We start from the raw sequence: 16764 nt of genomic DNA, 5'->3' as shown, positions 1-16764 counted from the left end.
CCTGGGCGCCGGGGCCTGGGCGCCGGGGCCTCGGCGCCGGGGCCTGGGCGCTGGGGCCTGGGCGCTGGGGCCTGGGCGCTGGGGCCTGGGCGCTGGGGCCTGGGCGCTGGGGCCTGGGCGCCGGGGCCTCGGCGCTGGGGCCTCGGCGCTGGGGCCTGGGCGCTGGGGCCTGGGCGCTGGGGCCTGGGCGCTGGGGCCTCGGCGCTGGGGCCTCGGCGCTGGGGCCTCGGCGCTGGGGCCTCGGCGCCGGGGCCTGGGCGGTGCAACAACGTAGAGGAGCCGCAGAACCCTCCAACGGGTCAGGGCACCGTTACCGCCCCGTCTCCAAAAACAAACCCTCATCTCAGCTGGGTTGGGGGGAAAGAGCCTTCGTAGGGAGGGGGATCAAATAAAGATACAAGGGGCTCTCCGGAGCTCAAATTATGCGAGAGCACCGTTCTCAGACTCTGAGAGCCGCTTGGCACCTTCCTATCCGGCCTCGACTGCGCCCGCTCACCCCCCCCCCTGCCCCTCGTCGCCCCGGTAACAGCCCTTTAATAAAAACTCAAAAACATGCGCATGATTAAAATATAACCGCATGTATTCCGATCGCGCTGGCGAGCTGAGGAGCGGCGGACTAACGCCATCGCCCCGTAGGTTCAGGTAAGAGAAGCGTTACCTGTGGCGCGGAGCCCTGATCGGTTTTGGCCTTGGGTTACCCGTTTTTTGTTTTTCCTCATCCCTTGTTGCCAAGGCAGCCGCGGGGTGCAGCCTGCAACTTCCAACACATAATCATAGTTTTTGAGGCTCTGCAATCATGCCGGAGAGTTGGAGTGTAAAAAAAAAAGTCATTTCTGAAAGGAGGGATGTATTATTAGCTCCGGCCCCGTGTCTTAGCAACAATGAACGCAGAGCCTCGGGAGTCGATTCTGCTGGACTCCGAGGGCTCAAAGCGGACTTCATCAGAACTACTGCATGCACCCCCCCCAAACCCCAAACCAGCCACTGGAGAAGGACTACACTATGTATTTCCGTGTGTGCTTATCCAACCAAAATGTATTAGTCCGTACTTCTGTGGCTTTATGAGCGCTTTACTCGTTTGGCAAAACTTTTACACCGTAAAAGAGTTGAAAGACAAATCGTCAAGGCTAGTTTTATGTGTTGTTTTTACATAAATACATATTGTCATTCATTGCTCGACGTTTAGTACATTATTTGACTGAGCTACTTTTATTGATTTTCACCTGGTCCTTAATGGTTCTAGTTTACCGGCCCCCTACGCAACAAAACAAAAAACTCGAAAATCAATAATAATGACGAGGGCAGGGAACAACATCACAAAAGCCCTCACTGTGGGAGAGAGAGTGCATGTGTCTGAATGTTCATATGTGTGTGTGTGTGTGTGTGTGTGTGTGTGTGTGTGTGTGTGTGTGTGTGTCGACTGGTTTGGATGGGAGTGCAGCCACTCCACTTAAACCTAACTCACTTCAAAACGCATACAAGCACACACTTGGGACACCCACATTCAATACTAATCAGCTATGGAGTAGTCTCTAACTCTCTCTCGCCAGCTCTCTCTCCCTGGCAAATTAAAAAGGTGTTTGGAGAAATGAGAACACCGAAAATACAATGGGAAATCGAAAGCCGTTTTTCTACGTGTTTTACTTCCAGACGATTCCATGATGGGGCGTTTCTCCATTGGACTGGGTCGTTGGGTGGGGGGGGGGCGGGTTTTCGTGTGGGGCTGGCCGATGTTTTATGTAATTATAAGGAGGCTGATGAGCGCAGTTACTGTAATCAGGTATAGAACAAAGAAGGGATGATTAACATCTATGTTTAAAAGGGGAACTGGTTGATTGAATAGGATGAGGTAGATCTACGGGGTGTCAAATTACCCAGGAAGAACACTATGATAATTATATTATATTTGGACACAGTCTGATCAGCCTCGTCGGTTCGCCTGGAGGAGGGTGTCTGTTGTAAGACCCGAAACACCCAGTGACTCCAGGAAACACTGATGATGTGTCCAAGCCTGTGCATCAGTAGATGTATTGTTAACAACCAACCCAACGTTGTTAACCAACCTACGTGAACGTTAAAATAGTTTGTTTTCCAGCTCGATTTATTTTTATAGAGCTGGAAAAATAAGTATTTTACGAGCATCACACTCTATCTCACTACAGATTGGCCTGGCCTCGAGCCAATTGAAAGACTTCACCATAATGTTTCAAATGAGAGGACCAATGAGAACAAGGAGTGCCACAATCTGCCGAACAGAAGGAAAGGGTTGTAATCTACGGAGCTTATCAAACAATATGGAATTTGATCCTAAATAGACTGAATAACTATGTCAAACGATGAAGGGAAATCTGCACAGAAGGCTTTGCTCCGATTAGAATATGTTTTTGCCTGACTTCCAACAGGACTTGGCAAAATCAAAGCGAGCACTCCGATTGGAAGGAGTTTTGTGAACAACGAATACAATTTTAATCTTTCTTCGTCCCTTTGTGTGGAAGTCAGCCTCTGCACAGCCAAGGCCAGAGCGATATTCATTGAGGAATGTGAATATCGAGGCTCAGAAAACAGGGGGCGAGGAGTGGAACCAGTCGCCGGAGCGTCATGAAACCACAGCTGTTACATTCCGGGCCACTGGTTCTGCCGTGGCCGCGCTCCGGTCGGCGTTCCGTTCCCGACCGCGCTCCGGTCTGCGTTCCCGCGCTGCCTCGGTAAGCACTGAGGGGAATCCATGGGAGGCCGGGCGGCGTCTGAAACCAGCACCACAGCCCCCGCCCTCGTGGACCGCTGAGGCCCCGCCCTCGTGCCAATCACGGCCTAATTGGTTGGTTGTTTGGTTTTACGGCTCTATAAACATCACACATGTATTGACATGTATTGAAGAAGAACGGAGGACTCTGGAGCTACAGTGGCTTTGTTTGGCATGTACTTGTGTGGTCAGGTGTGTGTTCTGTGTGTGTTTGTGTGTGTTCGTGTTTGCGTGTGTGAGGTTGTTGGTATTCGTTTGTTTGCGCAAAAACCCATTACCGGCGTAGGCAATAATGCTGCTTGTCAACAGAGCTGCAGGATTCTATTCTGGTGCGTATATTGACGTACACAGACTGTATACGTTTGTCTACATGTTCCTTACCTTCTTGCCGATGAGCTTCTTCCTCATGAACTCGCGGGCCTCAAACATGTAGGGGATGTCGTAGAGGGGACGGAAACGCTTGTCTTTGTCTTTGTTCTTCTCCTGCAGGCAGAGGGAGGGAGGAGAGGGAGGGAGGAGAGGAGGATGGAGAGGGGGGAGAGAGAGGGAGGAGAGGGGGAGGGAGGAGAGTAGGATGGAGAGGGAGGGAGGAGAGGGGGAGGGAGGAGAGGAGGATGGAGAGGGGGGAGAGAGAGGGAGGAGAGGGGGAGGGAGGAGAGGAGGATGGAGAGGGAGGGAGGAGAGGGGGAGGGAGGAGAGGAGGATGGAGAGGGGGGAGAGAGAGGGAGGAGAGGGGGAGGGAGGAGAGGAGGATGGAGAGGGGGGAGAGAGAGGGAGGAGAGGGGGAGGGAGAGGAGGATGAGAGGGGGGGAGGAGAGGAGGATGGAGAGGGGGGGAGGAGAGGAGGACGGAGAGGGGGGGAGGGGGAGGGAGGAGAGGAGGATGGAGAAAGAGGGAGGAGAGGAGGACGGAGAGGGGGGGAGAGGGAGGGAGGAGAGGGGGGGAGAGGGAGGGAGGAGAGGGGGGGAGAGGAGGGTGGCGGACGAGCAGAGGGGAGAGAGGATTGGTGGGGAGGTTAGAAACCAAACAAGGAAGGCGCATTGTTTACCGTTCATACCCAACAACACAGACATTCATTAAAGAGCCACAAGACTAAATCTAGCTGGCTTCAAACTTGACAGTGGGCAGGATCAATAAGACAGACAGACACACACACACACACACACACACACACCTACGATAGGTAGTTCCCTTAGTTTCCGTGGAAGCAAGATGATTAACACAACAAAGAGGGCAGGTACACACGGTCAGACAGGCGCACATGTTGTGCATCGCAGACATGAAACAGAGCGAGAGCCAACACCATGTGCGCACATATGCATATAGCTTAACACGGTAGAAGCAACAACAGATACACAAACACGCACACAAACGCGCACGTTCCTCCTCAATAGGAAGTCTGGTCCCGGACTACAAGCTGAAGGTACACAAATAGAAGCCATTTACATTTTCAAAGGAGGCTTTGAGTTCTTATGGTATTTTTATCTCTCCCAGTTGCTCTCACACACACACTTTGAGGGGGCAGGAAGAACAAGAAAAGACGTGGAAGTGGGAGCAGGATAATTGACAGGTGTTAACGGGCAGAACGAGGCGACGAGTGACAATGCTTGGGAGTTCACGCCCCAAGTGCCTCCCCCCTACTCCTCCATTATTGTCTGTAGCACTCGCATGCAACTAAAGAATAAATATATGATAAAAAAAACACCCACCGCCTCTTCCAGCTCCCTCTCCTCCAGAAACCTGCCCACCCACCCACACACACAGCTGAGCAGATGGATCGAAGCAGGGAGACTCAGGGGATGAGTGTGCGTCTGTGTGTGCGCGTGCGCGTTCGAGATCCATTTGTGCCGTTGCATTAGTGTGAGCGCATACGGCCGCTTCCTCCCAGTGCGCCAGGAGGGTCAGTGGTGCAGCACGGTGCCCCCCACACACACACCAAGCCTACCCTAAAGCCCCTGGCCTCCATTTTGTGTCCAATGAGGCTTACTGTCCAGGGGTTGCATTACTACCACTGAGTGGGAGGATTGTAAGGGGGGGGGGGGGGGGGGGACCTTCCATTTTGTGCCTTAATGCACTACTACGAGGATGGCTTTCGGCGCCATGTGTGTGGGCCCGTATGTGTGTCCGTGTGCACACCCACCCACGAAAACCTACCATTTTGGACCGGATATAGCTTAACTTGAGGGCCCCATTAGAACAGAAAACTAATAACACACACACACACACACACACACACACACACACACAATTTGTTAACACCATGGCGCTATTCCTCAATCTTGACTACTGGGGGGGGGGGGGGTTTCTTCACAGATGCACAGTTGGTCAAGTGAGCGCCGTCTCCAGAACAGGATGAGGTGAGGAATTTGAAAGGGGAGGAAACAGAAAAGGACTAAAAACACACAAGTAGAAATCATTTGGAGCTGATGAGGCGCTTCATGGTGGATGTGGGCAACGTGTCTGGGAGGGCGGAGAGTTTAAATGTCAGCTCTGCGTGCCAATTAGAGCCAGGAAGAGTGGAGACACAGAGAGAGAGAGAGAGGGTGGGAGGCAGAGAGACAGTCGCATACAGAGAGACGGAGAGGGGAGGCAGAGCGAGAATAGACAGGCACACAGATAGAAATAGACAGACTTACAGACCCATAAGAGACCGAGAGGTAGCGACAGAGAATCCTAGACAGCGAGAGAGAAACCTGTAGGGAGATCCTTCCTGCAACTTCTCCCAAGTCTCCATATCTACAAAGCAAAGAAGCCCAGAGAAAGGCCCAGAGGAGAGCACAAAGATATTTACAGTGAATGGGTCACACGGCGAAAGTACAGGATATGGAAGTTTGGCGGAGAGGAAAAAATGACAGAATACCTCGGAATAAACTGGAAGAAAAAAAAAAAGTTGAATGCAGAGGCAGGCGAGAAACGTGTGTTGTAGTCGACCATGCCCTGGACAATTTAAGTGTCGCCCTTTTTTTTAACACCAAAATAGTGAGGAAGAGGCAGCCATGTTTAAAAGAAAAGAAAAAGAATGGAAGTGCAGTGTTTTTATTTTAAAGGGCAGGCGTCAAGAGCATGAGCGTGGCCGAGAATCAATAACGACCATCGACCCGCTCCAACGGCAAGATAATTCACAGCGGGGCTAACACACTGTGTTCCAAAACACACAAGGGAAACACCGGTTTCTTTCATAAGCACCGCTACACACAAATGGACATTACACTTAACCCTGATAGCAAAGTGCCCCGAAGGTACGTCCAAATGAGTGGATTACCCCGACTCGTTCACTAGTCCAGCACAGCATCCAGGGGCCGCTTCAAGCCTTGAAGGCTTTGTCCCCGAACGAACAGGAGTCCAAGGAGAGGGCACGGTGGTTCAGTTTAATGGCGGATTGGCTAGCTCTACACCGAGGCTAGCTCTACAGAAGCTAGCACTAGCGGATTGGCTAGCTCTACACCGAGGCTAGCTCTACAGAAGCTAGCACTAGCGGATTGGCTAGCTCTACACCGAGGCTAGCTCTACAGAAGCTAGCACTAGCGGATTGGCTAGCTCTACACCGAGGGTAGCTCTACAGAAACTAGCACTAGCGGATTGGCTGGCTCTACACCGAGGGTAGCTCTACAGAGGCTAGCACTAGCGGATTGGCTGGCTCTACACTCAGGCTAGGACGACCAGCAGTATACTGAGCTACCTGATTGGCCATTCCTAGAATGAGGCTAGTTCAACGCCGAGGCTAACCATACAACAAGGCTAGCACTAGCGGATTGGCTTGCGCTACAGAGGCTAGCACTAGCGGATTGGCTAGCTCTACACTCAGGCTAGCACTAGCGGATTGGCTAGCTCCAAATAGAGACGAGCAGGACAGGATTTGGCTTTAAACAAAGTCCCGGTCGCAGCCAGACTGAACTGGTGCAGTCGGCGCTGGAGGCTCTGCAGCGATGTGTCACGCCTCAAATAGCGGGGGAGGCGAGGGTGAGTGACACCGCGGGTCGGGCGCGATCTGCGGGTTGCAGGACCGTCAGGATATGGCAGCGCAGCAGCACTGAACCCAGCGTGAGCTCCCATCCGTCAGGGCACCAAATTAAAAAAAAAAATCGGAATGTGGATGAGGGTTTATTTTCTTTTTATCCGGGACAAAAAAAGGGTGTCCATTAGTTTAAGGTTAAACTGTTCTCTGGGAGCGTTCAGACACTTGGTGCTTTATGCAGAGTGACCCGGCTGGCTAATGTTTTAAAGAACCAACCAAACGGCGTCAAGAGGCTCTGGAGAGCAGCGAGGCAGGGGTACAGCGAGTGCACACGCAGCCTGAGGGAAGAGCAAAGAGGATATGGGCGGCTGTAAAAAATAAATAGGAGGGGTGGGTTATTAGTCAGCTGGCAGTGCATTGATCTCACACGTGGCCCAACACGAGAGCAATAGGCTGCTGTTATTCATGGAGTCGCAGTTAAGGCCCCTCCACTTCAGCCAGCCCTCTCTCTAATGGCTTCTTCACTCCATCCTGAGACACCAGAAGGGCCCTTGTTGCTCAATGATCAACTTAAAAGATAATATATGGTACTTCCGAAGGAGTGGGCACTTGTCAGCTCCTGATGAGGCGGCGTTCTCCGCCAGAAACGTTTGAAAACGCTCCAGGTGGACACAACAGGTATGCGCTGCAGAATGCAAACGAGGCGTTTCACGCACGTCTAGGAAGCAAGCTGCATCGGTAGACTGCAAAATGTCGAGTGGGAAGAACGGAAGAACAGCAAATTACAACGTTGATGTATTCCGTTGTGCATTGTTTCCACTTGGAACCAAATGGCTCAATTGTGATCAGTGTCAAAACAAACGCTACCATCGAGTGCTGTCACCGGGTTTGCGATCAGAACAATGGAAATCATCTCACCGGCAAAATAATCAGCAGAGCTATCCGTTAATTTGGTGCATATTCTCCCAAGCAATGTGGAGAAACTATTTCTGGAGTCGGCCAAAAAAAAAGGAAAACACACAATTTGTCTCCAATTAAAATAGGCAATTGCACATCCTGCTCCATGAATTACTTTGTTGATTGACTCGGTATATTTCCATGTCTTCATTTGGTGTCGACATGAAATGTCGACTGCCGGAGTCAAAGCGGAGGCAAAAACTTTCATCCAATCTAAAGGTGAGAAGCGGAAGCGATCCCCTGGTGATTGGGCAGACCACAGAGTGTTGAAATCCTGTGGTGTGTGCAAACCGACCACTGCCCTGATCAATACAGCAAGGCCTGTTGGACCATGCAGGAGCCAAGAGCATGCTGGTGGTGTGTGTGTGGTGGGGGGGGGGGGTACAGTCACATGGTGGAGATCCAGAGTGTTGGGATTGAAGCAGATTAACGGCGGCAGGGAAACGATACGTGTTGCAACGAGCCATTGACCGTGCTCTGATGTGAAATAAGGGCTCCACCAGTTGATCTTTGCTGCCGTCTGTGTGGAGTGCACTGGCCATCTCCAGTAAAGTGTGTCTGCGTGTGAGGCCGGGCGCCGTGCGGCCGTGTGTTTCCGGATTAAAATAGAGTGTGTTGGTGTTCTTAGCGATGCTTCTACGAAACTTAGGCCAAAAAAAATACCCCGGAAACCACCTAAGCAGTACTTTTTGTCTTCGTCTCCAACTCTCTGCACCTGCGTACGAGACCCTGCTATGACTGGCGCGTTCAGAGCCTCGCTTAATCACGCGGCGCAGTGTGCTGGAGAACAAGAAATCAACTGGAAGGCAGGGTGGAAAAAATATCTGCTGCAGACGGAAAAGGAGTCGGGGAAAGAAAATAAATGGGGGGGGGGGGGGGGTGGGCGATGCAGTGAACGTCTAAATATAACAAACAGCGACAGAAGACGGAGCAGAAGCAAGTGGCTAGAGGAGTCCGTCTGCACGGCCGTTCACCACGTGCCAGGACGGCCCACTGAGTCCCTGCTCATACCACCCCCCCCCCCTCCCTTCGTCAGCACTGTCCTTAGCCCTACTTTACATCCCCCTGAGAACCCACACGACATAACCAACACAGCTATGGCACACACGTGACCGCACACACAGACAGACACTGGCTGCTGACCTCTGTGTGCACTGAGAGGCCGCGCGTTGTGTGCTTGAAACACAACAAACACAAAACACAAATGTTGACACACACACACACACACACACACACACACACTCTGGAGGGGGTGGGAGAAAGTGAGTCACCGAGTAGAAGCGACATTGTTACCTACTAGTGAGCTCCGGGCTCGCTCTACTCGGGTAAAGGGGCGAGAGACGACGAGATATGCACTCGGCGCTTATTGAAGTTCTCCACATCGGCCCGACTGCGATCATGGGTCGATATCAAAGAGGCATGCGACTCGATGTCTCTGCTTAAGCAACACACACACACACACACACACAAGCTCCTGCTCAGGATGGAATGGAGAGCACGGGGGGGGGGGGGGGGGGGGTGAGAGTGAAAGAAAGGAGCACATAAGAAAAAAAGCTGACTCCAACTACCATGCCTAAAATAACTCGCACCTGAAAATACACCGCAGCCCCCGTGGAGAGAAAGACGGAGAAGAGACAGAGACGGAGAGAGAGAGGATGAGACAGAGGGAGACGGAGAGAGAAGAGACAGAGACGGAGAGAGAGAGGATGAGACAGAGGGAGACGGAGAGAGAAGAGACAGAGACGGAGAGAGGATGAGACAGAGTATAAGACAGAAGATATAGAGAAATAGGATGAGAGAAGAGATCTAGAGACGGATAGATATGATTAGACAGAAGAGATAAAGGCATAGAGAGGATGAGACAGAAGAGATAAAGACGCAGAGAGGATGAGACAGAAGAGATCTAGAGACAGAGAGAGATGATGAGACAAGAGATCTAAAGACAGATAGATAGGATGAGACAGAGAAAGAGGATGAGACAGAAGAGATCTAGAGACAGAGAAAGAGGATGAGACAAAAGAGATATAGAGAGACCGAGAGACAGAGACAAAGGAGAGATACAAAGACAGAGAAAGAGACACAGACAGAGAGCGAGGCAGAAGTATGTGGGAAAAGACGACTGCAGGATGTCCAGCTTAAGTGAAGGCCAACACCAGTGGTTTCGATCTCCTGTCAATCTTCATTTTCAACCAATGGCTGCTGAAAGAACAGGCTTGGGGGAGAGCTGAGAGAGAGAACGAACGAAGCGGGGACTAGGACAGAGCGTTTAGTGTGTCCCACCTGGCCTCACACAAACACATCCAACGCACCGCGTGCACACACCATACACACAAATAGGACATCTGGTGGGCCCCGTGAAGGGCTTGTTCATAAAGTCCTCACCCACGCAGACTGCTGAATGCTGGATTCACCTGCTATTGACTTTATTACCTACGCAGAGTGAAAGCACAACACCAGCCCCCGTCTGCCCCAGCACCGCGTGTGGACCACAGCCTCCTCACAGGCCCCTCTGGTCACACACACACACACACACACACACACACACACACACACACACACACACACACACACACACACACACACACACACACACACACACACACACACACACACACACACACACACACACACCTTTACAATGGAATCTATGCGTAACACATGACTGTTGCCTTCTGAAAGAGACATCGTGGCCCCTCCCACCCATGTCATAAGTGAGTTTACTGTGCATCCGCGACCTTGCTTTGACCTACGGCTTGGCCTCGTCAGGGGCTACATAGACTTCACGCTCAGGATAGTAACGCATGTTGAAACCGGCCAAATCGCCGTTTCGTTTTAGACTTGGCCGGCGTCGCTGTTTACAAAAAAAAAAACAGATCTCTCCAAACAGCCATGAGGTAGTCCAATCCCAGAGCGCCAACAGCAGCGTATGCTGGTGGGAGAGGTTAGGTTACCACCGAGTGGATCCAGACCGTACACTCACATGCTCTGTTCCAGCAGAAGCTCACGCTGAACACAAAGAACACGAAAACAAAGACCAACAGTGCATCAGTCTTGATGATTAACTGTCTGCTGAGAAGGGTTGGTAAGAGGGACAGTGTGGGCGGGGGCAGGGGGGGGGGGGACACACGTCTCTGCTTAGGTAAGCAAAGTCGTCCAGCAAAACAAATAAGGACACGGACAGGAAAAAAGGACAGGACTAGAGACGCAGACAGGGAGACCAAAAGTCAGAGAGTCATAGCCGATGAGCGAGAGACTAAGAGGTAGATAGAGATAGCCTGAACCAGAGAGCGAGAGTGAGAGTGAGAGAGATCCAGAGAGAAAGAGAGAGGGGGAAAGAAGGAGCCAGTAGATGCAAGTAGGACAGCCCTGAAGAGGATTTGCAGGAGAGCAAAAAAACAAGGTAAAAAGGGAAAGAAAAAGTAACCGGCAATTTGAGAGATGTGCCCACAAGCTTGTACACACAAACACACCCACACACACACACACACACACACACACACACACACACACACACACCAGGTCAACAAGACCAAGTTTGTACATCCACCCAAGAGAGAACAGAGAGACGGAGTGATGGAAGGCTCCCGTACAGAGCCTTCTCTTAATGATGCTGGCGCCGACGCCAGGAGCGAGAACGCTGAGAGGGGAAGAAAGAAACCATGAAAGAGAAGAGAAAAGAACCAATTATGAAATATCGGGTGTCAAATCTCGAAACAAAATCTTGCGGGGTCGTATATGCTGAATAAAGCAATATAGGCCGTCGATTTAATTATAGAACGTAACTCAGCCACCTTGACCATATTGAGCAATTTACAGGCCAGACGGGTGTTGGAGTAGCCCATTAAGAGGAGGGATAAGGGGTCACAGACTTTTTCACAGGAAGTCAGCAGTTCCCATTATCCAGTGGATTTAGGGGCGGGGGGGGGAATTGACATCTATAAACTCTGTGACACAGGAAGTTACAGTAGCGCGAGAACGAAAAGAAAACCAGAGAAAGGCCTAAAGAAGTGAGGGAGGGAGAGAGTCTGATTGAAAAGTTTCCAATGAAAGGAATAAAAGGGGGAGGGGGGCGGGGGGAGGGGGGGGGTGTCAGGAGGGACGATCAATAACATGACGCTTAACAGCAACAGGGAGACACGCGTGGGAGGTTTAGGCAGGGTGTGTGTGTGTGTGTGTGTGTGTGTGTGTGTGTGTGTGTGTGTGTGTGTGTGTGTGTGTGTGTGTGTGTGTGTGTGTGTGTGTGTGTGTGTGTGTGTGATGGTGATTCAGAGCAATGTAGAGGTGAGGGGGGGGGAATCGATCGGCCCGTTCTCTGCAATGCTGCATTCACCCCCACCCCCACCTGTGTATGTGTGTGTGAGTGTGTGACAGGTCACAAGGGCGCCACCAAGTGGTTTCAAACCGCCAGCTCATTCAGTTGAAAATAAATAAAGATACTATATCAATACAAAAATGAAAAAACATCCAATACAAATACACACTGTTTACGCAAGTACAGACCAATGGGAAATGACACACACACACACACACACACACACACACACACACACACACACACACACACACACACACACACACACACACACACACACACACACACACACACACACACACACACACACACACACACGCGGGTGTTACCTCTCCCTCGATCCTGGGGGGACGAATGCTGGAGAGGTGGACGGTCTTGTTCTCCCCAGAGTTCATCTTCACCACGATGGCGTCGGCATTGATCACCTGCATCACCTGGAGGGACGGGGGGGGAGAGAGCTGTGAGCGTGTGACTCACTGGGTGGCAGGGTGTGGGTGTGTGGGTGACCGGGTGGGCTCTTTCAAATAAGGCAGGTTTTGTTTGTTCTTTTGTGGGGGCGGACTGAATGACACACACACACAGCTAAGCCATTAAAAATAATGGAGATAACGGGATGTGCTGAAATGCGAAAAATAAAAAAATAAAAGAACCAGAAACAGTCATTTGCGAAATGATGATAAATATTTATCAAAAGCCGAAACCCAACAACGGCTCAACAAGTTCCACACTTGCGTGGAAGGGAAATGAACCGGGGGGTGGGTGTGTGTGTGCGTGTGTGTGTGTGTGTGTGATCTCGGGGTAAAGTGAGAGGCTGATCTGGCGAGGAACAGAGGCTTCTCCCCTTTGTCGACGATGGTTTGCAATTCTTGGGAGGTTTGATATAAACGACGGAAGGACAATGCCGGGTGCCATGTGGGTCTCTGTATGCGGCGGTGGCGAGCGACTCCCATAAGCACACACAAACACACACGTATCTTCATTAGCGGGGCCTCTTGGGATGAGCCTGTAGCGCTGTATCCCCAGCTAACCGTACCCTTCATTACCGTGTGGGTTAGACGAGGGAAACGCGACAATAACAACATACCAGACGTGCAGCGCTCCAACGGCCAGAGGACAGGCATTAGCCCTTCCTACACGCTAAATAGACTGCAAGACAGTCGCCAAAATACATCATGCACCAATCAGCAAACTGAGTGGGAGAGAGCGGATTGGAGGGAGGCTGAGGGACAGGCCCCGCTGTGAGGGAGAGGGAGAGAGGGAGAGGGGGGAGAGAGGGAGAGAGGGGAGAGAGAGAGCGAGAGAGGGAAGAGGAGAGAGGGAGGGAGAGAGGGAGAGAGAGGGATTGAGCGAGAAGAGGAGAGAGGGGGGGAGAGGGCGAGAGAGGGATTGAGCGAGAAGAGGAGAGAGGGAGAGAGAGAGCGAGAGAGGGCGAGAGAGGGATTGAGCGAGAAGAGGAGAGAGGGCGAGAGAGGGCGAGAGGGAGAGAAGGAGGGAGAGGGAGAGAGAAGAAGGCGAGAGGGATTGAGCGAGAAGAGGAGAGGGAGAGGGCAAGAGAGGGATTGAGCGAGAAGAGAGAGAGAGAGAGAGAGAGAGAGAGCGAGAGCGAGAGCGAGAGCGAGAGCGAGAGCGAGAGCGAGAGCGAGAGGGATTGAGCGAGAAGAGAGAGAGGGATTGAGCGAGAAGAGAGAGAGGGATTGAGCGAGAAGAGAGAGAGGGATTGAGCGAGAAGAGAGAGAGGGATTGAGCGAGAAGAGAGAGAGAGATTGAGCGAGCGAGCGAGCGAGCGAGAGAGAGAGAGAGGGCGAGAGGGCGAGAGGGAGAGAGGGAGAGGGTGAGAGAGAGAGAAGAGGGAGGGAGAGGGCGAGAGAGGGATTGAGCGAGAAGAGGAGAGGGAGAGAGAGAGAGCGAGAGAGAGGGGGAGAGAGAGAGAGGGGGAGAGAGAGAGAGGGGGAGATAGAGAGGGGGAGAGGGAGAGCGAGAGAGCGAGAGAGCAAGCTTGTTCGGGAACACGCGCCGGGGAAGATGCCATCCTACACAAATTGTGTTGAGGACATTCTGTGGCTCAGCCAAAATAAAGCGGGGCACAGCCAGAGTGACAGATGAACCAGAAAGACTGAGACACGGCGAGACACTGTTCATTAGAAGATGACATTTATTGCTATCTGGTATATTAGGCATCTTATTATACTTGTTTTGGCAATGTAAATGTAGGTTTTCCATACAGCCCATTGAATCAGCGAGTGAGTGAGTGATTGAGTCGGGGAGTGAGATGAACAGAGCAAAAAAGATAAACTTTCAGAAATGCTTAATTAACCGTTTGTGGGGATAACGGGGGGGAAGCAACAACCAATCAGGATGCAGAGGACGGGGTCATCTCAGAGATTAAGAGATTAGAGGGGTTAGCACGAGGGAGAGGTGGTGAGAGATCGCCACCAAGAGATGAGATCGCAAGAAAGAAGGAGAAGGTTTCTATATTGGGGACTGAACACTGTAATGTGTGTTTATGTGCTTGCGCCTGCGTGCGTGCGTGCATGTGTATGGGGGGGGGGGGGGGGGGGGGGGGTTGTCATTGGGAATATCAGACACAGCAAGCGAGCGAGCAAGATAAGGAGACGGAGACATAGAGAGAGGAAGAGAGGGAGGTGGGGGGGTAGAAAAATGGAGCAGAGAAGTCTTTGCAAAGTAGCTGCCATGAGGGATGACCAAGGGAAACAGCATGACTCATTGGCCTCCAACACTGGCAGATGGAGGGCTGTGGGAGGGTACTGCCACCACATGGCCGAGGCCGGTATGACATCTGCAGTGGCCTCGACCAGCCAATGTGAAAACGACAGGCGTAGCCGCGAGAAAGGGGGGGGGGGGGGCGGGGGGGGGGGTGTTTGTTGTCAATCAAACCCATTATCTTTGGTTTTAACTCGGCCTGTATGATAAATCGTTAGAAAAATCGCGATCTCGATTCGCCCCTGTGGGGATTTAAGTTTTAAATTACTTTCACTTCTACTTCTTTTTTTAAGCCTTCATTTACAGGTGTGTGGAGTTGGTCCAGTAGTTATAAAAGGCCAGCAATTAAAGACAATGTGCTGCTATATGTACAAAATAAATCAATCTTTTTTTAGGGTTAAAAAAAGATTGATTTTTTTTAACCCTAAAAATTCATCAATCTTTTCATGGTTCATGTGTGCAATAAAAATGACATTTTTTGCGAAAAAAAATCGTGGCAGAGAATCGTGATCGGCAAAATAAATCGTGATTCATATTTTCCCGAATCGTGCAGGCCTAGTTTTATCTGCAGGAAGCAGGAGCACACACATAACTCACGTGGGGGGAACCCTCTCCTCCCCCAAACGCAGCATCAATACACTGCTCCTTAGCCCCCCCGCCTCCAGCGGAGATAATTTGAGAGATCGCCGGCGACTCACTTTCAGTTAAACCAATAACGCTGCCGGGGCGTGTTCCACATGGCGTGCCGGCCCCCGTCGGCCCGCGGCCTGGCTGACTGATAACCGCTGCGAACGCTTTCTGCCGCGCGCCAACGAGCCGGCTCGGGTGACTCGCATTCCCTCCTCGGTGCGACTCGACGGAGTGCGATGTGAGGACGGTTTCCACCCGGGGGACACGCGTGGTAACGTACAGTGGCAGTCACCTCCCTCCTTCTTCCTCCCCCCCCCCCCCGTCATCGTTGTCGTCTCCGGGATGCGACCAAACATCCCGAAACATCGTCCTCCGCCGTCCCCTCGGACAGATAGTGTAAACGAGCCTTGACTGACGGGCCGGTCGCCCCTGAACTCACAGAGCAGCCCTTCTCCACAGAGAGGAGAGAGGGGGGAGACTAGCACAGGATAAGCCATTACAGAACTTATTTTAACATCAGATGGTCCCAGGACATGCCACCAGGTGTGAGTGTGATCAGCCGTCACAAGCCGTTTTGAAAATATGGCTCTTATGACATCACTAGTGGGCGTGTCCACCTAGATGTGCCTTACAAGCCGTTTCGAAAATCTGCCTAATATGACATCACTAGTGGCTGTGTCCACCTAGATCTGTGCTGGATAGATCTATCTACCAGCCTACCCAGTGGACTGAATATATAATAAGTCCCCTTTAAAGAGACCCTATTATAGTACTTTTCTGGTCTTAATTTCTTATTAATGACTCCTATAGCGCAACCTGACACGAATCACAGCACAAAAAACGATGTAGATTTTCGGGAAACTCTTCCTCCCATCTGGGCGCTTTCAGCATTCTCTGTCAATGCTTGGTTTCGTCCTTCTCCGCCCCCTCGCCCCCCTCCTGCCAACCCAACTCCGTTGTGATTGGTTACCTTCCGGGAGACCTGTGAAGCGCGCGCGCGGGCAGATTTGACCTGGCATATGGGGGCGTGGCAGGAGTGCCTCTACGTAGATGATTTCCCGGATATGTGAATCGCAAACGTTGTCCCGAGTGTTTAGCGCTCTGCACAGCCACCCCAGACTGTCAGCAGGGAATACGTCGAAATGCATGTACGTCATTATTTGACACTTTAGTATGGTTAAACATGACAATCAATCATTATAACAACGTTTATAGGTCATAAAAGTCGAAAAAGCATAATAGGTCCCCTTTAACCGAAGCGACCCGGGTCGATTCAGGATTGTGTGCGGTATATATGATAATAACTAATGTCATTAATAAAAGTATTCCAAGACCTCGCTCTCCCGCCCACGCTGCGACTTTAACTCAGATCCGTCGCCCTGTGAGTCCTGAACTCCTCCAGGACGACGCGACCGGCGGATGAAGCGAGCGCGCGTTTCCTCAGCG

The 16764-nt window shown here is 51.6% G+C and overlaps 1 protein-coding gene across 1 annotated transcript in view; it reads right to left on the bottom strand.

Annotated features, from left to right (window-relative positions):
- snd1 (staphylococcal nuclease and tudor domain containing 1) overlaps nucleotides 1-16764 on the bottom strand; it is a gene marked incomplete in the record, with an annotated part of 184689 nt that overhangs the window by 148022 nt on the left and 19903 nt on the right. Inside the window, 2 exon segments of the mRNA XM_030341190.1 lie at nucleotides 3125-3226; nucleotides 12297-12401. Of these exon segments, the coding sequence (XP_030197050.1) occupies nucleotides 3125-3226; nucleotides 12297-12401 (207 nt within the window).

The sequence above is a fragment of the Gadus morhua genome, chromosome 19 (genome assembly GCF_902167405.1).
Source record: "Gadus morhua chromosome 19, gadMor3.0, whole genome shotgun sequence".
Classification (NCBI taxonomy): Eukaryota; Metazoa; Chordata; class Actinopteri; order Gadiformes; family Gadidae; genus Gadus; species Gadus morhua.
The sequence above is the reverse complement of the archived record's forward strand: the minus strand, read 5'-3'. Positions and strand labels throughout refer to the sequence as shown.